Below are 23,010 nucleotides of genomic sequence, written 5' to 3' on the forward strand. Positions count from 1 at the left end.
TGTCCTGATGGTTTGCATAAATGGAATCATGGAGCATGTGGCTTTTGGTGTCTCTCTTCTCTCAATACTCTGGAGCGTTTTGCACGCTATAGCGTACATCAGTATTTCATTCCTAGCTTATGCCTAAATACAATCTCACTGTGTGTGTGTACCACAGTTTGTGTATCCATTTCCATCTTCCTAGACCGTTATTCTACCCCATACCATGAAAGTGAAGCTGGTGGACCTGATTCCACAAGGGTTTACTTGAGGTAGCCATTTTCAATGCTTTCGATTATAAACCTAGAGTTTAATTTTTGAATAACATGTACACTGTTTTCCACAGTGACTAATCCATTTCATAGCCCCATCAGCAATGCGCGGGGCTTTGATTCTGCCCATTTTTACTAATACTTATTTTTCTTTTTTGAAATTAAACCTATTCTAGTGAGTATGAATGGTATCATAGTGTGCTTTTGACTTGTATTCCTTTAGTCTGGTGAGCCTGGACGTCATTCATGTGTTTGCTGAACAAATTTTCTATGTTTTCCTGAAGAAATGTCGACTCACATTCTTTGCCTAGTTTTTCATTTGATTGTCCTTCTTCTGTTGTCGAGCTCGCCAATATTTCGAATGAGCTCTGCATTAGGCACCCAAAAGATTTGGAAAGAGGCAGAGAATACTCCCATAAAAATGAATCGATGGCACATTGCAGCCTGGGCATGCTGCATATCGAGTTTCGGGCGACTGTTACAGGGTAAAGGCGAATGGTTCAGTAATTAACACAGCTGGGGGGGTGCATGCTGTGCTCTTGTGTGTTTACTTTGCTGTGACCCCTCATAATGAAGCTCCCCCCATCTTTGTTATAAGGTGAGCCAAATGCATCACCGGCTCTGTTGTTTCCCTGACACTCGAACAAACCCTTCACACTCCTTGACAACTTCTCTCTGTCATCCCTTCCTACCTACAAGATGTCTTGCATAATGAGCTACCTGGGGGCAGGAACAACTGTTAAGTTTCCCTGTTTGACTCTCTAAGAAAGAATTGGAGATGTCTTATGCATTATCTTTGCTTTCTTTTCAGAGATTTATGGAGAATAGCAGCATAATTGCTTGCTATAATGAACTGATTCAAATAGAACATGGGGAAGTTCGTTCACAGTTCAAATTACGGTATGTAGCAAAATAAGACAATACATGATGTTAACAGTTCTTTAGAAAACTCTGAACTGCCAACAGGCTGCTGTTCACAGATCTATAACTGATGTCTGGGATTTGAAGCTATTAGACTGCCAGCCAATGGCAGTATGTTAACTGGAGTCCTTTGATATATTGAAATAAACTGAAGGTGTATCCTTTTTTTACAGTATCTTCCACTATTTGTGGCCATATTAAAATCATAACCTGGGAAGCCCTACTCAATTTTTGTATAATTAGATTGAGACTAAGAACATCCTTTAAGAACCAGTTTCTGACTTTGAACTTCATAAATTTGTAGTTGGGATGTTAGAGTTGGGGAAGCCAATAGGTACATTTTTTACACTATTCATCAAAATAGATAAGTGGTGATTTCATGAAGTCTGCCTGTGGCCTCAGTATACACGGCATATCATCAAGGACCCGGTTTTAGGTGTCTTGGTAGGGATGTAGTGCTTTAACAGGTGGCTTCTCCTTGGCTCTGTTCTGTGTGGGGTTCTTGTGTCATCTTCCACTCATAGGCTCTCTTGGAAAATCAGGGTCCTAGCACCTGCCTAGTTCAAGCTCGGCTCTGGCTTGCCGTTAACCTTCCCTCTTCAGGCCAGAGAACATGAATATACCTTTGGCCCTGTGGAAAGACCAGTTTCTAGGAGCTTCCTGCCTCCTTCAGGGATGCCTCTACATGGCTTCTCTCTGGCCAACTAAGAGGTACCTCTCTGTACTTTGTGCCCAGTGCAAAGGCCAAGAAAAGATCTCCCTACCATAATTATACTTTTAATCTTCATTGCTCATTTTGTATCCAAATCTGAAAGAGTAGCTTTAAAACTAATTTTCTCCAGTCCCTGGGAAGCAGAAAGATTGCATAGGGCCACAGAAGCAGGTCTCCCGGGTCTGTGTATTAAAGTGATGTAAGAAATACAATTAGAGTAAGCAGTCACTCTCTTAGATGGGAGTGTGGTGTTTTCTGGTGTGTGTGTGTGTGTGTGTGTGTGTGTGTGTGTTAAGAGTGTTGATGTTGCCACGAAACTGAGTTTGATCTCTGGATACCACCCCCACCCCTGCATGGTGGCAGAAGCAGATGATGCCAACAAGTTGCTCTTTGAATGTCATGTATGCGCATAACACACACACAAACAAACATACAAATATTAAGTAATAATAAATAAATACATATTTTTTAAAAAAGTTAAAGTATGTTAAAACAATGGGGATTCTGATGTTTGAGATGTTTTGATAGCTCAAGGCCTTAAGGAATAGCACTTTGAATATTTAAGTTAAATCCCTTGGTTTCTTTTTATCCATATGTTTACTTCAGGTAACTTCATACAGTAATTTATTCTTTTTAAAAATGTACATTAAGTGTATGTAGTTGCTGTGAGTATCTATTGATTTTAATTGATAGTAAAATAACTTAGACCTTTGAATTTTGATGTTTTCACGATAAATAAAAAGAGAAAAGAGAGATTTCACTGTGGTTCGCTCCTTTAACTTAGTTCTTACAATAAAATCAGAGGCCCCGTCATTTTATCGCTGTGACTCCCAGCCCCTCATGCTATTTTGAATCATTGCTTCCGTATTCACAGATCATGTGATGGTGCCCCAATCCAGATTCCTCAGAGAACTGGGCACCGGGGATTCCCCCAGGGAGGCTTAGGGCACCTTGACCGTGGTGAGCAGGACACAAGCTGGCCTGCCAGCCCCTTGTGTAGGTCAGTGTGCTGCGGAGACACGAGTAGACCAGGACATGTGTGGGAGCCCTCGGGCTCTCCTCACATCCTAGCTGCGTGTTGCTCAGCTCCACAGAGTGAGTACTGCCACTGCTCCTCCACTCTCCGACGGGAACTGCTTGGAGTTGGATGCATTGCTAGTGTCATAAGGGAGCGTCAAGGTTCTTCATGTAAAACAGCATGAAACTAGTAGTTGCACTGAACCTAGGAAGCAGTGGCCCCAGCGAGCAGGGCTTGCCTCCCTCGAGAATGCTGTCTCCTTCTCCACCTGCAATACTATTGGCCTTCTGCCCTTCCCTCTGCCTTGCCGAGTTCACTCCCTTTGAGGGCTGGGACTGCTTACACTTTACATGACTCTCCCTGGCCTACAAGATTTGAACCCAGCAGACAGAGGACAATGATCCAGACAGTGACCTTACTCCAGCTCTTTGGGGGCACTCAAGGACATAGGGAGCATCTACCTGTACCCCAAGGCAGACAAGCAACTATGTCATTTGTTAAAGACTGGGAAATGAGCTCTTTATTATACAATGCCAGAATAATTATAGTCTAATTATGTAATGCTTTCCCCCTACAATCCCGCCCCCAGCTGCAGCTAAATGTGTAGCAGGACTGTCATTCTGCAAGGACACAGCCTGCACTGCAGGAGGCTACCGTGTTAAAGATGGACACCGCAGCCCAAGAGTCTGAGAATGGGGACTGCCGTCTGGACCTTACAAAGCCAATCATTCATTCAAGTTCGATCCCATCGAGCAAATGATGGGGCCGAACTGGAAACTTCCTCTGTGTAGAATGTATTTTAGGGACCGCGGGCCTAACCCCTTCTGTGCACATCTGTTGAATTGCTCTCCTGAACGGAGTTCATGAATAGCAGTGTCCAGGGTGATCTGAGCTGAGTGGTGAGCATGTAGCTCTTCTAATGTTCTTGGCTTCTTTGTCATGAAAGGACCTTGTCACGCAAATAAAGACAGTGACTTATCAACCTAACAGGAGTTTATGCTCTTACAGCTTCAGCATTCCTTCCCATTATTAATGTAGGAGACCATATTTATTTTACTTCAGACCTTAAGACAGTGCAGTCTACAATTGTAGAAAGATTCAGGGCCTGATGGGTGGATGTCTTGTGGCGCACCACCTCTCTCAGGAACACATCTGTAGAGCCTTTATCTTCACATGGGCTCTCTGCAGCAGCCAGGGCAGAGCAGCAGTGGGCATGGAGCTGTGGACGCTTAACATAGCCATCCCTTCTCATCCTTGCCACTGCCCGTGATGGCCACCAAGCAGATCCCATGATTCCCCTGGCCTATTCTTCTGTCTGCCTGACTAATTTTCAGCCTCTGATTGGATGTTAACTCATGTTCAGAATCTTCTTAAAAACCATTGTCTTGCTCAGTCCTATCCTTGTTTAAGGTGGTGTGTGTGTGTGTGTGTGTGTGTTCTGTTTGGGTAGAATCCAGATGAAGTACGTTTCTAAAATACACAGCACATGTCCACTCCAGCCATAATTGACAAGAAAACACCAAGAGCCAGAAATTCTCTCCATGTGGTCTCAGCTGCCTGGCACCCTGGTCACCGTGCTCCAGTACAATCAAGCACTCTGTACGTGCACTTTGCACACACCATGCCGTTGTGCTGTTTGTGGACTTCCTACCTGTACCCCAGGACAGCTAGCTGCCTTTTCCATCTGAACCTTTGAAACCATTAAGAAGGCACAGAAGAAACATTTACATTACCCATCATCTTTCCTGTTGTTTTATGACCTCTGACCTTAAGGATAAAGCATAAGGACATCTGAGATGCAGTTCATGATTCCCAAGAACAGACACTAATAAGGCTGTTGCTTTTCTCACTGAAAAGTATGAATGATTAATGCCAGCGATTAGGCTCCCTGGTTCTGGGAACATGACTCAAATTGATTTCCCCATTTTGGTGCGGGTTTATTTAAATAGAGCCATCAACCCAAGGAGGTTGAAAAGTCCAAATAGCATAGCTGGTCATGGTAGGGCTAGGAAGGAGAATACTGTGTCATTCCTCGTCCTGACGGTGTCCCTTCGTGTCAATGGCAGTATAGGGATTTGCTGTCCCTCTGGACACTCTGGGACATACTGTTCAGAAGCTCTAGGATGTTGTCTTTTAAGAGCTGCCTTGAGAACAGAAAAGTGATCATGCCTGCAGCACCTGTCTGCACATGTAGTTGAGATGCACAGACCCCTTGCAGAAACCCTGTGCTAGAGAGGAATGTGACAAAACGTGTTCATTAGAACTTAATTACCCGGCTCTCAGAGATGACAAATTAGCCTCCGTGGAGTCTGTGTCTCCACGCATCACTTCTGAGAGGTACTTAGTGTCTGGAAGGGCTTTCCCATGGAGCTGAGCTCACTCTAGACCAGGTGTGCAGAAGGCACTTTTGATAAGCCTTAGCTCTTGTTTGCCTCTCAAAAGTGAGTGCAGTGGAGATAGTGATAGCAATCTTAGCTTTCCTTTTGATGTTCTGCTGATTTTATAAAACAAACACAGTGGTGGTGATTAGACCGTCCACAGTATAAATGTTGTTGGGTGGGCAATTGGAATGAAGAAATGCCCTACAAGACTCAGGAATGGCAATGGCATCAAACTGGTCCCATTCTCTGCCCTGCTGAACAGAGCGTGAATGTTTGTCTTACCTATCCGTATGCAGATAGCTTCATCTCTGCATTCATAGAAATGAGTGTCATCTTTCAGTGTGCTGAGGTCCTTCTTGCCTGCAGGCTGGTTATCTTGCTGCTACTGAGTCCCATTCACATAGACTCACGGATAAAGATCGGTTGCAATTAGTTTTTCTGTTCTCTGGATGTTTTTGCCAGCCTCAGAGAACAAAGCACCTTGACTCCATGACCTTACAAGTGGTAATCCTACCACACGCTGTATTCTTCCACATGTGGGCCCGAGCACTTTGAGAAATGCCTGCATACGTCATCCATCACTCAGGTCATTACAAAACCCCATGAAATACATATTTTTACAGTCATTCTCTAGATGGAGAAAACGAGGAAAAGCAAAGACCGTTAGCTGCCCAGGATCCTATAGCTGGGAAAAAAGTCCAATTTTCCTCAGTGTTCTGTCATTTCCTAACAAATAGGTCAAAGTGGCAGCCAATTACACTCCCTCACGGTAGGAAAATAACAGTGAAGAATTTGCCCTACAAGAAGAAATATCCATCCCATAAATCAACCTTTTTCTTTTTTTTTTTAATTTTTTTTTCCTCTTTGCACTGTGTGAGAAAGCCTTTCTGGATTCTTTATACAGTCCATCTAAATCGCAGGGTTCTAGCCGTGTAGTTGCTGTGTTGGCTAGTGTAGAACTTAATGTATTTGGAGTTGTTTTCTATTTAGAAGCTAGTTAAAATAAAAATCACAATTGGAGTCTGATTTAGAATATTTCAGACACCCGGGGGAGGTCAGCAAAGAAGGAGCCACGTAGGAAGCTAGAAAGATACACAGGTGCAAAGAACTAGACAAGGGGGGATCGGATCAACCTGCCGCTCCCGTCTTTCTTCATGCCAGTGGGTGTGGCTGTAGGCGAAGTGGCATCGCCAACCTAAGAAAAGGAAAGCAAATGTCTCTCTCTGTTGCGAAAGGCCAACGTATCTCATGGTCAGTCTGGGCCAGGCTGGCTTCTTCTCATGGACAGGAACTTGACCTTCTCCATGACCATGACTGTGCCCAAATTACAGCAGTGCACATTGTGTTGAAATGTCAAGATGTGAGGAAATACCAGCTCGCAGGATATGAACAGTAACAGAGTGCACAGTGCCAGTAACTCTGGGGTCTGTCGACGTTGCCAAATTAACAAAGTTCAAACGATGTTTGTATAGCACTAACCCTAATCTTCTCCATCTTTCAGGGCCTGTAATTCAGTGTTCACAGCGTTAGACCACTGTCATGAAGCCATAGAAATAACAAGTGATGATCATGTGATTCAGGTATGGGAAGAAGTGCTTCATCTTATTAACACTAAAATAGAGCCTTCCAGGTTCTACTCTCTCTTTATTTCAGTTACTTTTCCATAATTTTCACATATTTGCAAGAAAGGAAAATCAATATATAAGATGACTACTGATAGACGTAAGAACTGGCTATTCAAGAGAGAACAACAGTCATGTTTTATTATTTTCAAAGTGCATGTATGTGTGTATGCATGAGTGAGTGTGTGTGTGTGTGTGTGCATGCGTGCATATGCACAGATATGCATGCACGAGTGTATGTGTGGGTGCCTGGAGACAGGGTGTCTGGTACTCCGGAGCTGGAGTCATGGTCAATGGTGAGCTGCCCTGTATAGGTGCTGGGAACTGAACCCAGGTCTTCTAGAAGAGCAGCCAGTGCCTGTAAACATTATCTCTCTAGCCCCATAGAAGAAACTTATTAGCTCATATCAGAACTTTTTTATTTCTTAGGTAGAGGTAGGAGAAAATTTTAGGCCATCTGTAAAGACAGTAAAGGCCCAGGGTTGTTTGGCAAATGCTTGTAAGTGGCTATGGGACCAGAATACTTCAGGTACTTGGTCACCTGCCATGGTATTCTTTTATGAAGCACTGTAATACTGCTGCCATCTTTCTAAGGAAATGCATCCACATAGTATCTTCTACCTGCTTCAAGGGTACTCTGAAAGTCCCCGGTCCCCTGATTAGTCCTGGCCTGACTGAGGCTGGTGCACAGTGTCACGGAGGAGCAATTGCTTTTACCAGGGACCAGCACATCATGGCTCCTCTGGCACCAGCCTCATTTTGAACCCTCGGATTTCCCCCAGTGTGCACACAGGCAATGCCTTGCTCCTGTCCCAGGTCAGAGGCATTGTAGCCCACCACACCTTAGCCCTGTGACAGAAGTTCCATTGGGTAGTCTCTGCTCAGATCTGTACCTTTGAGAGGTAGATGGGGAAACTGAGGCCTAGCAAAGTAGAGGAACTTATACAAGGAAAGAGAGAGCAGTGAGCACTGAAATCAAGTTACTAAGCCGTATTTCTGACTCCTAAGCCTTCCTGCCTGGCTTCATTTGGGGCTATGTTTCAGAATATTCTTGGCTGTCCCTTGAAATAAAACCATTTTCCGTACTTTTCTGGCTGTGTTTACACTTCCTGCCCACCCTTCCATATCTTAAACTACATAGAAAGTTGGGTACAAGCAGACATGATCCTTCAGTTCTCCTCATGAGGACACTGGCTTTGCATCTACCTACATCACAGTGGGAAGCTGTGGTGTGAGTCAGAACTGAGGCAAAGTAGCCCTGCCCTCCCATGCCTTCTCCACCCTGACCAGGAACTGAGTCCTTTGCCCCATAGCCACAGTTTGTGGTTAGCAAACCTGCATCCCTGGGAGAAGTGATGGGGTGATGTCACATGACATAAATCATGCCCTCGCTCCAGTCTCTTCCACGGACAGAAAGAAATGAGTGTGAGGATAGCTGGTACCCACACAGGAGAAGTTGCTCTGCTGAAAGGGAATCTTGGATTCTGACATATGTTGTGCAGTGAAAGGAAGGAGAAGCAGAGCAGAGATGGTACATGGAGGTGACACTCAGGGACCCTCACCTGGATTTCACATGACACATCAAGGACAGGCTAGTTCACATCAGTGCTCCATCTCAGGGCACTTGAGCAGATAGCCAGTATCCGTGGGCGTAGGTGATACATTTAAAATCTGGAAACAGCATCTTCTATATCAAACTATCTATCCCTGCCACCTCTGTGCCTCATTCCACATGAACTGTCTATCTGCATTTGCTCTGAAAACCTTTGCATGGGTTTCCCCTGTGCTGGCACAGTTGTTGGCATTTTATCCTCATTGATCTCTCGAAAACAACCCTGGGAGCCAGGTAGTGTTATTGCAGAAGAAAAACAGAAACAGAAGAGTGGACGAATGGAGTCATCTTCTAATGGTTCCCAAGGATTTGAATTTAGGTGTGTTGGCTCCAGTCCTGTCTGTGATGCCTCTGGATTCTGAGGTTCGAGGATCTCCAACATAAAAAAGAGCTGTAATCATTACTCAGATGGACAGAATGAGAAAGCGGAGCCCGCACATATGACAATGTAGGAGACAATCAACAGATCAGGAAGAGAAAAGACTCTCTAGTATACCCATTTACTCAGTGAGTGTTGGCAGAATAGGAGTCACTAACCCAGCTCGAGCCTTCGCATTTGAGGATTTCAGTGTCCTATGAGAGAGAGACAAATCTCAAGTTCTATGTTATACATTAGAATTTACCACACAGAAGTCATTGGAGCCCTTAGGAATGATACCAGCTCAGAAAGAGCAAGGGTCAGAGGAGGTTTCCTGGAGTAAAAGGCACATTGGAGTTGGTGGGGGAGAAATGAGAAAGGGCTTTCTTAGCAGACAGAGTGTAGAGGAAAACCTAGCGAGGGGACGTGCTACCAGCTCAGCCATGATAGGCGGGATTCCTGCCATGCCGAGGGATGGCAATGTCTGTCATGGAAGTGAGCTGGGCGGGACCTGGAGGTCAAGAAGATAGTATCAGGACCCCTCCTCTTCAGTCACTTCCGTAGTGCCTGATAACCAGAGACTCCTCCACATCTCTTCAGTGTTCACAGAAGCTTGCTCCCAAGGGAATACCCGCCCCCTGCAGTATCCCTGCATTACCCACTTCCTGATGGATTTCCCTAGCTAAGGGGAGGGTGGGAATGGCCAGTGAGAAAGCTTCCTAGGCAGCAGATGGATGGGAATTTTTCCCGAAGAAACTGTTGACCCAGGTGCAGCGTGCTCACATCTGCCATCGCTTTTTCTCTTGGCTACGGCTACTCATGTGACGACTGTGGTCTTTAAAAAGAAATTGATGGAGGACTGGGGTCAGACAAAGCAGTTGTTTCAACTTCCAGAAGTCCCTGCAGAAGTTCGCCGATGACCCTTCAGATCTGCTGACATCTGAGTGCACCGTGGGCATCCTCTCCTTGCCCACCCTAACCCCAGCACTGAAAAAGCATGCCCTGGCCCTGTATGCTAACTGCATCTGTTATTTACATGAGGTCAAAGTGCTCCCAGCCATAGCATTGATTGATTGATTGATTGATTGATTGGAAAAGTGCGGAGACACATAGCACCAATCAGCTGCACTGCAGTGTCACTAACAGAAGCTGCACGTGATGATGAGTGCGTGTTGGCTTATTCGTTATTTAGCGGTGCTGGGGGAACTTACGTGTGCCAGGCAAACATGGTGCCACCAAGCTGCAAACCCAGCCCTCTTCCTATTTCTGTTTTCCTGTGAGGGTTTCCTTATTTCATAGGGTAGAAGACAGCAAGTAAAGTTCACCAGAGGTTAGGGCTATCAGCTGGGGGCTTCCTGCTCCCTTCCTGCTGAGGTGTCCTTGCATTTCTCATAGAGAACCACGATGTCGAGTGAATGAACAAAATGCCATGTGTGTGAGGGTACTGTTCCTACAGGATGAAGAAGGAGGGGCCTGCAGCACCTACATTGTAGAGTATTGTCCTGGGGACCCTTGGCTCTGTATCCCTGTGTCCCCACAACCTCCCTGCGGGGCATACTGATCTATCACCCCTCCTGTTCACAGTATGTCAACCCTGCCTTTGAGAGGATGATGGGCTACCACAAAGGGGAGCTCCTGGGCAAAGAACTCGCTGACCTACCTAAGAGTGACAAGAACCGGGCAGACCTCCTGGACACCATCAATACGTGCATCAAGAAGGGAAAGGTGGGTGCAACCAAGAACCCACCCACACTCCTCCCTTAGCACCCCTCCCCGCCCCTGGATGTGTAAGTCTTTTATCTTTAAGACTGCCTTCTTTAGGAGCATCAAATTTCAGTGAGCTTCTGTTTGCAGTTTGCAAAGGAGTTGATGGGTTCATTTTTGATGCCAACATGATGACATAGGAGCTGATTGTTTTGTGGACAGGCCACTTGCCCCCTTGCATGAATACGCCCCACTATCCTAGCGTTGCATCCCTGAGCCGGGTAGCTCCTTCCTCCTTTTCAGTTTGTTGGGGTTTGGTAGGAAGGGCTAGAGAGACCTACTATCCACCTTGACTGGTAGGCTCTGCTGCTTTAGTCGAATATCTTCCATCTTCCTTCTGTTCTCTTTACTCATGGCTGTGCCGTATCCACAGGTAACTCTTCCTCCCCAGCCCTCCCATCCCCAACCTCTTTTTTGCTTCTTCAGGGGGAGATGAAGGTGCAGCAGAGATAAAAGAGATGTTTCCTGGACTGTCATCTCCTCCCTCTGAGCCGGAGTGACCTCTTGCTTCTTCTGAGGTGTCCTAAAGCTTCTCCCGTGGCTCTGCTTTCTTCTTCTTTTCTCCATTGGCATTAGCTAAGCATCATCTTCACTGGAGACGGGAGCACTAGCAGGGGTAGAATAAACTTAGATTATAGGAATGTCCAAATTACTTCTAAAATCAGATCGATTAGACTTGAAAATGAAACCAGATACTATAAAGTACTCCTTTTTTTTTTTGCCAAAATAACCCAGCCACATGAGGCAATCTCAAATGACACACTCACTAATCACTTCATAAACAAGAGAGATCAAGATATAGCTGCAAGGTACCTCATTTTTGGAGTTATCTACTCCCTTCCAGAAACAGTGGAGAAAACTCCCCACCATGAGGCTTCCTGTCCTTTATTTCAGTCCAGTTCCCAGGGTCCCGTGGCAGCGGGAATCTCTCCCTCCCCTCAGCACCATCTGTGGAAACTGCAAGGGATCGTTGTGACCCTTGGGTGGGAGGTGCTTAGACTCTCAGAAAGCCGAGGCACTTTGGGAAGGATAAAAGAACTACACAGTTATAAATAGATCCTCTGTTTCCCCATGTAGACAAGCTAGTTGGACTCTCTGAGCCTCAGTTTACCCATCTGTAAGTTAAGAATGATACGATCAGGCCCATGAGCTGTTGTGACGATTTTGAGGTTCTACTGAACTCTGCTGTGTTGGCACCCTGAGGGAGCGCGTGCTGGGAACTCCAGCTGCCCTGGAGCTCATGACAGACACCCTGGTAGTGGACACACTGGCCTGGTGCTCCTACATTTATCCCCTGGGATCGTGATGGCGTTGTAGTGGGGACAACCACCCAGCAGTGCCATGACATGGAATGGGAGTTTGTGGGAAGTTCTGATCAGTCTGCAAAGACGCAGTGTGGGAGCAGCTGTGGTCTCGACTGAAGGATCTCAAGAGCTCTCTTTGTCCATGTAGGAGTGGCAGGGGGTTTACTATGCCAGACGGAAATCCGGGGACAGCATCCAACAGCACGTGAAGATCACCCCAGTGATTGGCCAAGGAGGGTGAGAGCAAACTCTTCCACTCTTTCTGCTGCGGAGAGGGACTCAGGCCCTTGCGGGCATTGTCTGGCACACTGAAGTCCCACTGTAAGCCACAGGACAACACACTCAGGAGCACTTTCCCGGTCTTAGGTGGCCAGCAGCAATCTCCAGACATGGCTTCCCTCTTCCCCCACCCCTGTCTCCTCTTCATGGTCTTTCTTGCAGCACCAGCTCTACTCCCCAGCTATGGCTTGGTCACGATTGCCCCCCTTGTTCCAACACCTCTCAGGGTCTCTGCCTGTCCTTCCCCTTGGCAAGTGAACTCCAACTAGCACTACAGGCTTCTGCCCTCAGCCCACAGGATGATAACCTTCTCTCTTTTAGGCCCCAGTTTGTTCCATATTGACTTTGAGCTTATGCAAGGGCTCAGAGTGTCCTAAAGGCACTAACTTACAGCAGGTTGTGTCTGAACAGGAGCCAATGAAACCTGACCAGAGAACCATGGGGGCAAGGCATAAGAAATGAAACATATGATTCCCTTTCCTTCTCTCAGGTATATTTCGGGGAAGGGCTCAGAGTGCCAGATGGGCCTCCTAACTAAACTCACTGGTGAGCCTTGCAGAAAGCATGAAGGTCACTACCACCTAATGGTTTGACCTTGTGAGGAACATGTGACATATTGGTGAAGAAAATAAGATAGCGGTTGTAAGAAACCAGATAACACCTCTCACACATGGTTTCCAGGACCACCCGAGTTCATTTCAGATCATCACGGGATAGAAAATCAGCCCATTCCGTAAGATCACCTGTCTATTTGAAGGTTGTTTCCCTCCAATTTTCCTTGCTGGATTAGTTTGAAACCTGTCCTTCAGTCACCTGAGAGGTTTGTCCAGTGTTCTTTTCCATTTCCTCCCTGGCTGGCTTCTGGAGTTTGTGGGTTGTGACAGGTTCCTAAACGAGGCTTGTCCACCACCAAAAGAGGCTGCTTACCCTCCACATAGGTGCTGGCTCAGCTTAGCAATCCCAACAGTGGCCGATCCAGAGCCACAGGAGATGGTGCCTGAGACTGTCCCATTGTCCTTATGGCCACTCTTAGACTGTCTTCTTGGAAACAGGAAGCCGAGTCTTTTTCTGTGTGTTTTGCTAGAATCAGTGGGCAATCAAAGTGGAGGAGACATGCTATTGCCTGGTAATTTATATCAGAATAATTTTTTTCCTTATTTGACAGATGAGGGAAAGAAGGGTTTTATTTTTTAATCCAGGCATGATTTTGTATTATTTCCTCTAATTGTAGGCAGTGAGCTCTTAGAGGCAATTCTGATTTAAAAATGGGGATGCTTGACCCCTTCTTGCTTGGGTGAAGTTCATATTATGGGATCCATCAGTCTTTCCCTATGTTCTCGTCAGAGAACCCTCCAGAGGAGGGTAACCCAGGAAGAAGGATGAGCTAGAGATAGGGAGGAAGGGGTGCCCACAGGCTTCTGGGTGTACAGTCTCACACAGTCTGTTCCACAGCCTTACTCCCAAGTGAGGATCTACCATGACCTGACTCGCACTAGGTGGGTGCACCTGGCTTCTATTGTCCTAGTGCCCTTGTGATAATGAACAAGACCATGGCTAAGTCCCTGGATTCAGTTTGTGACTTTTTAATCAAGGGATTCCCCCCCCCCCCCAAGGCTAAAATAAACAAACAAACAAAAATGCCATCCTTATGGTGAACCACAGTGTGCAGCGTAGGACGTCTAAAAGAAAAACCTCAGTGTCATCGTTACAGTGAGCCATAGAGTACCACACAGGATGTTTAAAAGAATAACAGCAACCGTGAAATTTGGTCACCGTCCAAATGAGTCTTTTGCTTTCTGTGTAAGCAACGAAATATTTGTGTCAGTAGGATTAAAGCCAGTTTTGCTGTGGTAGCATGTCAGTCTCTCCTGAAGAGATCCAGGAGGCAGCTGAAGGCAAGCAGGCCAGTGAGGGAGGAGGGGCCGCACCAGCTGGGGGCTGCAGGGAAGCCAGGCTCCTGCACGCAAATGTAGTTCTGTGACCAGATCTGCGCTGGGAAGGAAGGGTCTGGCGGTCAGCTTTGAGGAGCCTTGCCGTACCCCTGTGCTGCCTTATTGCTTCCTCCTTTTCCCGCCTCACTAATCACTGATTGTTTATGTCATTAGGAAAATTAGGCACTTTGTCTCCCTCAAGAAGCTGTGCTGTACCACTGACAATAACAAGCAGGTACAGTATCCCGTGTCCTCTGCCGCACTGTCAGCTTGCCCATGCGTCATCCTCGTCCTGTTCTCTGCTTGTCTTTCTCCATAGTTTCTTGTAACTGCTATCTAAGACGGTGTATGGGGAAGCCTCTGACAGGATGTTTTTCCAGTTCTCCACAAGCCTGTCTCACTCTGTTTAGAGTGTGCTTTGGTTACGCTATGCCTCGTGGTCTCTCCAGGCTAATACATTTTATGGGAACATAAGATTCTTCCTCAAAACCAAAAGGAAAAATGTTCCATTTCCTATCTTAATTTTTTTACACAAATGAAAAGTGTGTATGTTGCTCCTCCAGCTCACAGCCAAAATGAGAACCATTCCAAATCAGTACTGTGATTTTCTTCTTACATTACATCGTGGAGAGCAGTGCCTTTCGAACACTGTCTTCTGAAGTAACAGAAAGTTAGCGAGGTTTTAGGTTTAAAAATGCCTTAAGGTGGTTTATAATGTTCCAGTATTGCTGGAAGTAGCTTTATGTGATTTGTATTTTTCTATTTGATCATGGAGTTTCCATCTCATACCTTATAACTTCTGGACTAGGAAGTATGAAATAAATACGGCTATCAATGAGCTACTTTAAATGCATAAACTATGATGCTTGACTTTGATTTTCAAAGAAGGGACAGTGTCTCTTAGGAATTTCGAAGACACCTAGGGCTTAATCCATCCTTTCCTCACATGGTGGGGATGATGAGGGGCAGGATGGGTGTGGCCAGGTGACCAGCTGAACTGGCAGCAAGACAGCAGTCCTCTTAGAGAGGAGTCCTGGAGGGAAAGAGGGGCCAGATCATGTGACCTTCATGGAGTCCCAAATGTCAAAAGTATCTGCGGTCATATGTTTGGCTCAGAAGTTTGAGTCCAACCAAAAAAGCATCCATTGCCACTGGGTACCTAATCTGGGATCAGGAATGACTTTGTTGATAGCACCCACTTGGAAAGGATGTGAATGCACTGTCACTGGAGGAAAAACATCACCAAACAGCCTCAGTGAGATACATCAGGAGCAAGAAAGAGGTTTGCGTGAGAGGCAATAAGCAAAGGGAGAGGGGACATGGAATCCTGGTATCCCTTTAGGGATGGACAGGCCACCATTTTCAGTCTGTGGACCCACAGAGGGGACAGGGAGACTTAGTCCCATCCATTCTCATGCCGGAAATTAAGCAGGTACAACTCATGTCCAACATCTAGCAAGCCCGTCTCCCACAGAAGCCATGGCAGGCTCTATGCAACATCAATTATCAGTTCATTCCCTTGCATTTTAGCAGGGGATGGAGCTGAAAGTCAGGCAGTCTCTCCTCCTCACTCCCCCTCATTCCTGTCTTTCTCATCTAGTGAAGCAACTTCCAGAGCCCCTATTATCCCTCCCTGTACCTCCACTTCCCCCACTTATCCATCCTACCGGTCCTTCATGACTCAGTCCAAGAATCTTGAAATCGCTCCTTCTTCCTCAGACCCCCAAAGCCCCTGTCTTGCTTTGCCTCTGTCCCCGTTGTCACAGCTAGCTGTGTGCTAAATGGCCGTCCCCTCTCTAGCAATGTCACAGGCTTTGCATGCCAAGCTGAGAGCACGTAGTAGGCCTAGGGCTGTTGGTTAGCTTAGGGGAAGTAGTGTCTCAGTCCTGGCCTCCCGTGAACTCTGCCTGCTGCCCACAGAGAGCGGGCAAACCATTAGCATAGGATGCCAGGACACGGAGGCCGCCTCCCCTCTGCAGCTCTAAATAGAAACCCCTTTGCTACCATGAATCAGTTGCTGTTCTGAGAAGAGCGAAAACACAGAGCTTGGATCTCCTGAGCTATTGACGTCACCTAATGGTGCAGCACAGGCCTGAGAGACTCTTAGATTTTCCAATAATAAAGCAACTTGTCCCTCCGGCTGGCTACAGTACGTTTCTTTCTCCCCAAAGAAGGCTGGAGCCATGGAGATGGCTCTGGCTGGGGAGGGCTCTTGGAGTGGAGCAGGCTGTTTGCAGGCATTTCTTCGGAGGTGCTGCTTCTGGGGTCCAGCTCTGACGTCAGAATCAACCCGTGGGCTGGCATTTGAACAGGGAATGGAGCTGTGTGCCAGGCAGTTCACTTCTGGCCATGGCTGTCATCAGCAAACATTCTTTATTCGTCTCTGAGCCCTGAGCTTTCTGCCAAGGCTGGGAATCTCAGCAAGGTATGTCTGCTGCATAGGCCTGTCCCCTTCACATGTGCTGTCCCCAGAGCCTCACCAGATACCTGTTCATCACAGGCACCCAGAAACCATGGGCCAGAGACAGGTAAACAGATTAAATAAAGTGTAGCCCAGAGGGAGAGAAACCTTAAACTGGACAGGCATCAAACCCCAGGTCTGGGGAGGCTGGAGAAGGCCCAGGGACATGGAGGTCCCTGGGCCTTCAAAACCTCCAGTATTTACTGTCTGACTCTCTACAGGAGGTATTCGCTGACCTTAATTGCAGAAGATAAATTTCTTCCCTGCATTTCCCACTTGCTTAGGCCACTTCCAGCCTCGGTTGCCCAGACTTACCCAGTCACACAGGCTCTGGACGTCCTTTGTCTTCATGTTACCCCTGAGTACTCTCCCAGGGCCTGTCTTCAGTCTCTTTTTACTGCCATATAAAGCGTGCAAAATCCTAGGCCCCTGGTTTCATTTGCCTTCTCACAAATAAGAAACCACGTGTGAAACTGCAGGCACCCAGCACTGCACAACCATGGGCCAGTCAGATATGAACAGGGAAGGGGTGTAGAAGACATCACCATGCCAGCCATTCCTGAACTGGCTCGGGGCCTATTGATCGCAGGGGACCTCATCATTGCTAGGTCTCCACACCTGAGTGCTTATACCCTCCTCTCAGTCTTGGCGGTGACGATATAGTGAGCATGGCAGTTCCAAAGCCTATGTGCTTGAGAGCAGAAAGCATCAGAAGCCAGCATGCGGGAGGGCAGGACTGCGGTGTGCAGAGTCCACAGGTAACACAGGCTTCCTGTGGAGGTGTGACACTTGGGGCTATGGAGAAGTCATTGGGAAGGCGCTGGTGTCTCCTGCCCATCCCACAAGGAAGTGATTTCCTTAAAGAGTCCTGGAGCTCAGCTCTCTGGAAAGAGCCTCCCCATCCCCCAGTGGGTAATTGTGAGGGGGTGGGGAAAGCAGCCAGGCTCAGAGGAAATGTTCCCGCTAATCAACTGTCCATGGTGACCGCTGATGGAGGGCGGAAGGCGGCCACTCTGGCCCAGTGTTACACGGTGCTTCCTTCACAGAGCTAGGAAGTGGGGGTCCCATTTCTAGAACTCCCCTGACACCTCTCCAGCCTTCCTTCATGGTAGAACTCTTGTTTCCACTCACCTGATCGCTGAATGGAAAGCAGCTGTTGAACCCAGTGAGCTAGGTCACCTGGGAAACCTCGGTGCTTCTACTTCAGTGCGACACCAGTCTGGGCACTGACGCTTGGCCATCGGAGTGTCAACACCACAGTGTGGACATGGCTTCCTTGAGAACAATGGGGGCAGAAATGAGAGCTAAGGTGGCCAAACCTACGGTGACAAAACCTTACTGTGAGATACCGATTATTATTTTTTTGAGGGGGCAGTGTTAAAACTGTGAAGTCAGAATGTCCATGTCCTCTAGGGTGGGTCCCAGTGCCCTGTCTTGTTTGAGAGCTACTGGCCAAGACTCAAGGGCAGCAACTAGCCCTGGCTGATGGCTAACTGATCACCGCTCCAAGAGCAGAACCTGCGCTGGGTTTGAAAGTTAAAAAAGACTGTCTTGAGCGTTTACTTCACCCTCCAGACCTCTCCCTGCTGAACAGATTCCATGTTGAGCTTGCCCCTCATCTAAACCATTGTGTCTCATGTGATGTCACAAACAATATCTGCTTATTCTTCAAGATACACATCCAAGTGCCACTCCTTCCAGTTGAAAAAAGAAGGCTATTACAGCTACAGCTTCAGGGGCCTCTGGGGGTGGCCACTCCCATTGAGGAGTGTGCTTTCGGTCACTGACTTGCCACCACAAGGCAGAGTTTGGATGTATGTGACTCACAGCAGGTGTCTGGAACATTTGTTGATACATTTGGGAAAGCCACTAGGTCAACAAACTTTTTCACATTTTTCCATTTAGCTTTCGTATATAGTTATTTATATGAAACTCCTGAAGGGAGGCCTCTGATATCAGGAAAGCCCATTTTGAACAGGCAACCCCTGAGCACTGAAAGGAGAGCCTGCTAGGCTAGAGGCGCTGAGGGTACAAGACACAGAACCTACAGCAGGGAAGGGGACACAGAAGGGACACTGGTGGTACTGTGGTAGCGCCTGGTAGGATTGTGCGCATGCATGGAAGGTCTTGGCTCAGAGAAGGAAAAACATTTTTAGTCTGGTAGTGGCAGCGGCTGGTAAAGCTGTAGTCTGCTGGTGGTGGCTGGTAAATCTGTAGTCTGGTAAAGCTGTAGTCTGGTAAAGCTGTAGTCTGGTGGTGGTGGGCGTTGGCTGGTAAAGCTGTAGTCTGGTGGTGGCTGTCTCTGATAAAGCTGGTTTGTGACAGGCTTTGTGAGGTTCAGAGGTCTGATATCAAGAAAATGCATTGCATGACAACGGGGACGGGAAAGGGGCAGAGACAGAGAGACAGAGACCCCAACGTACAGATCGGTGTTGGCTTCTCAAAGCAGCAGCTAAGACCTGAAAATCGGAGAGTTTTGCTCACTCGTGTTTTATGTAACATACGGAAACTTGTATTCTTGCAAAGCAGCAGCTAGTAGCCAACCTGTCAGGAGCCTTCCGCTTCACAGGAAGGACCTGCTAAGGTCTGGACGTGTTATTCCTTAATGTAAACGGAAATACCAGCTAACACTCACACTGAGTGCCACCATCAGTTTCAGCTGTCAGCTGGTCACATTACAGGCCAAGGGAAAATGTCAACAAAGGGATTTTATATAAGAACCGGTTGCTCTAATTTACAGTAGAATTTACAATAGGGGAATTGTAATTTTTGTAGTATTTAGAAACAATGTGTTACCTGCAGCTTTTAAATCAAGGTCTGGGGAGAATATAACGACACAGCTCAGATCTGCCATTGTGCTGAAAAGGCCACTGCAGACCAGGTGCCAATAAATGGCAAGGATGTGTTACAATGCAGTTATTTTTACAAAGTCGCCTTGGCTAGAGTTTATTAACTTCCCTTTATACCTGGAAGATTATGATAGACTTAGATGAAGGCACCTGCATTTTGCACTGAGCCTCTGGTTAAGCCTTTTCCTGTATGTCATTTTCATCCTCCTCCAGGGTCTGGTCCTCACTGTGAAGGACCTATGAGTCCCCAAGACATCTAGGAAGCAAGCGATGCATAGTTACAGGGGATATGTCTGCTCATCTGCCCTCTATCATGGCATGTGATAGGTCCCTCTGTCCCCATCTCCTCTAGGACTGAACTCACTGAGTTGGTCAATGAGGCTTTTGAGAAGCTTGTGCCTACCTGTTTTGACTCTGCCAGGGCTTGATTGCCATGTGTCTTCTCCTGGCGTCTTCATCACAACCTCATTTTTGACAAATGAGAAAACTGAGGTTTGGAGCAGTCAAAAAATGCATCTGGATGTCACATAGTGTAAGTGACAAAGTCAGGATTTAACCCCAAAGTTGTTAGACGTGTGGCTCTAAAGCAAGACACGGGCTTGTTTAGAGTCTTCTGGGGTGGGAAGCAGGAGATGACGTCATAAAGAGGTGTTGACTGAGGTGCAGGTGTGAAGTGTGGCAGGAATGTGTCTCTATGAAGAGGATAGTTTTCTGCAGAGACCAAGAGAAGAGGGCATGGCCAGGCTTGGCTAGATCCCTTGCTGGGTGAGAGTGGGAAGTTTAGAACTATGAAGGTACTTGGGGCTCAGTCTAGGGCTACCCACTGCCTTTACCAGCATCTCTACACATCTTACTCTGGGGGCTACTCTGACAATTGTCTCTGGATGTTGGAAGTAAAGTAGATCACTGTGTGGATGGGGCCCTACCTCTGTGATGTGCGTAGAAGAAGGTCACTGTCAAGCAGTGTGGAGATGTGGAAAGGCTAAGGGAGGGAGTTAGCTAACTAACTGTCCACAGGGGTCTCTCTGAGGGAAAGCTGGAGCCGCGGAGCAACTCACTCCAGGTATCCTCCGGCATGCAGTGGTGTATGTTGAACATTGTCCACTGCTGATTGAAGCATTGCAGAATTCGTTCTGTCATGAGCTACTTTTTGTTCAGTGACTAGATACCAGACACGAAGCGAGGGAGGCAGGACCTATTTTGGCTAACAGTTTGAAGAGTTACAGTCCATATGGAAAAGAATGTTCCTTACCTCTTCACCCTGTGGTAGAACAGGAAGAGGAGACAGGAAGTATGGCGTGGCTCTTCAAAATTGCTCACCTCCGATGAATTACTTGCTCCAGTAAGGTTCCACTCCCTCAAGGCTCCCCAATCCTCCAAACACTGTCACCAGCTGGGGACCAAGCACTCACACACAGGAGGCCATGTTAGCCTCCAAAGCACAGCACATCGTCATCATACTTGAGCAATGCGTGGCCAGTGCACACCTGAAACCCACACCATGGCGCTATCTGCTCTTTCGCATAAAGTGCCTTTTGTTCCAACGGTAGTCAGCGCAGCATTCATAACCATGAAGATTATGCATGGGCTTCTGGCCCTTTCCTTCCATGTGACTCATTTAGATATAATTTCTAAAAACGAAATTGCGAGAAGCGTGTGCTCTTCCAGCGTCAGTCACGGGACAGTGGATTTGGTTTCCTGCGCCTTAGGTTTCTCCTACTGCCCTGGGGAAATCTCATGCTAGCCCCTTGTCCTGGCTGTTTAGGAGGACTGGAGTCAGGGTGTGGCCCTAGGACACTGAAGAAAGCTGTGTGCACAAACTTTCACTGTGGCCAGCGTGTTCCTATAGCCAGAAGCACTGTGGATGGAGTGGGTTCTCTGGTACTTTTCCTTCGTATTTGTTAGTCAACACCAGATGGCTGTGGGCTGGGAGGCGTAGCAGGTGTGACATGCGTGCTTGGGATAAGTGGGAGTAATGGAAGATTAGGTCCCCCGGGTGCTGTTCCTTCTGCAAGTGCTATGGGGTACTTCACACCATGAGTGAACCAGACCTAAGGGGTGATGAAGAGAAGCCATAGGCGATGCACAGCACTCTGGCTGCTTAGGGATATGTGGAGGAGTGTGAGAAGGATCCTGGGAAGGACTCTTGAAAGGACTTTAGGGGCTTATCTGCAGAACAGTGGCCCAGGGAGGTGCCAGGGAAGATAAAGGCCACAGCATGCTGAGGGGCTAATGCGGCAGGTCTCCGCCGTGGCCACATTTTGCAGTTACCTGGAGAGTAGAAAGTAAGGACAGCATGGTGATGTCCACTCTGTGGTGTGTCCCAGGGGCTCTGAGGAAGGGTGTGTTGGTGCAGGCTGGACAAGGTGATTCCTGAGATTTTCCCCAAGGGATTCCATTGTATTCCCTTAGTGAAACCTCCAAGCTAAGAGGAAGCTTGGCAGGATGTGATCAGGTGTGATCAGGTTACAAGAGCCCAGGGCTCTTCCTGCTGGAGATGATGGGGGAGGGGAAGACCATAGCAGTGCAGCCTAGGGGAAGGGTGACTGGCTTCTTCTACTCACAGCGGGGAGTAGGCATTGAGAAAATGTCAGGGACAGGGACCATGGTGTCATTATCTGTGTGCCTTCCTCCTGGGCCTTGGCATGAAAAATAACTGTGGGGTAAATGCATCCAGAGAAAGCAATGCCACAGGGCTCCCAAAAGTGGTTCCTGGGGCCCAGGACCCTGTGTCATGCCACAGGCCTAAGCAATGAGCCTGGCCTGGGTTGAGCCTTGCAGCAGGCCAGCAAGGGAAATGGCTCTTTTGACAGAGTAGGTGAACACCGCGGTTGAGACCCTGCCTGCTGTGTCTCTAGCCCCCTCTAGAAGCATTGGAATGCAATGGCTTTTGTCTGAAACATTGCTTCTCCATAGCCTTGGTTACAGGCCCCAACATGTCTCTTTCTCCCATGCCTGACCTGACAACACAGACGTAGAACCAACCCCTCCCTTATCTCCCCTCCAAGCCCATTGTCTGCTTCAGCCGACAGATGTTTGGGTTTTTCATTTCTTTTCTCCATTAATATTTCATAGTTGTGATATATGACAGGGAAGAAAATGGCATGGGTGGGATTTATTTAGTTTGCTGTTTAATTTAAATTTGAAAAATTCACCCATAACCCTTTGGGGCATTAAAAGTATTGTTTTTTAAAATGATCTTTAATAAATCATTTTTTAGTGGGCTACAGGGCTGAAACTCCAAATCTTATTTCTCTGCCTGTCACTGCTGGGCTCCATCCAGGTGACAAACTGTCTGCCCTGTTATCTGCAGAAGCACAGAATTCTGTGGGCGTAGTCACGTGACACTTAATGAAGCGGCACATCCCAGAGCTACACCCTACACCGTTGGCTGATCTGGTCATTGTTCAAATGTCACAGCGCGTATGCGCACAAGAGAGGGTCACAAGTGTCATCAGCTCATGCCATCTTTGGGATCCCTGTTGTCTATAAATGTCACGGCGGTTGACAGGAACACCCAGGTTCTGTCTCAGAGTGGCACTTGGCT

General features: G+C 47.3%; 1 protein-coding gene across 7 annotated transcripts in view; it reads left to right on the forward strand.

Moving 5' to 3' along the window:
- Pde8b (phosphodiesterase 8B) overlaps nucleotides 1-23,010 on the forward strand; it is a 223,323-nt gene that overhangs the window by 153,497 nt on the left and 46,816 nt on the right. For 5 of the 7 annotated variants that reach the window (XM_075976288.1, XM_075976286.1, XM_075976282.1 and 2 more), the window contains exons 6-10: nucleotides 1,063-1,151; nucleotides 6,785-6,863; nucleotides 10,460-10,600; nucleotides 12,092-12,180; nucleotides 14,328-14,388. In XM_075976288.1, coding sequence (XP_075832403.1) covers nucleotides 1,063-1,151; nucleotides 6,785-6,863; nucleotides 10,460-10,600; nucleotides 12,092-12,180; nucleotides 14,328-14,388 — 459 coding nt within the window. The remainder of the gene's footprint in view (nucleotides 1-1,062; nucleotides 1,152-6,784; nucleotides 6,864-10,459; nucleotides 10,601-12,091; nucleotides 12,181-14,327; nucleotides 14,389-23,010) is intronic. The other 2 variants (XM_075976284.1, XM_075976285.1) reach the window with 1 other exon arrangement.

Source organism: Microtus pennsylvanicus, chromosome 6, assembly GCF_037038515.1.
Source record: "Microtus pennsylvanicus isolate mMicPen1 chromosome 6, mMicPen1.hap1, whole genome shotgun sequence".
Lineage (NCBI taxonomy): Eukaryota > Metazoa > Chordata > Mammalia > Rodentia > Cricetidae > Microtus > Microtus pennsylvanicus.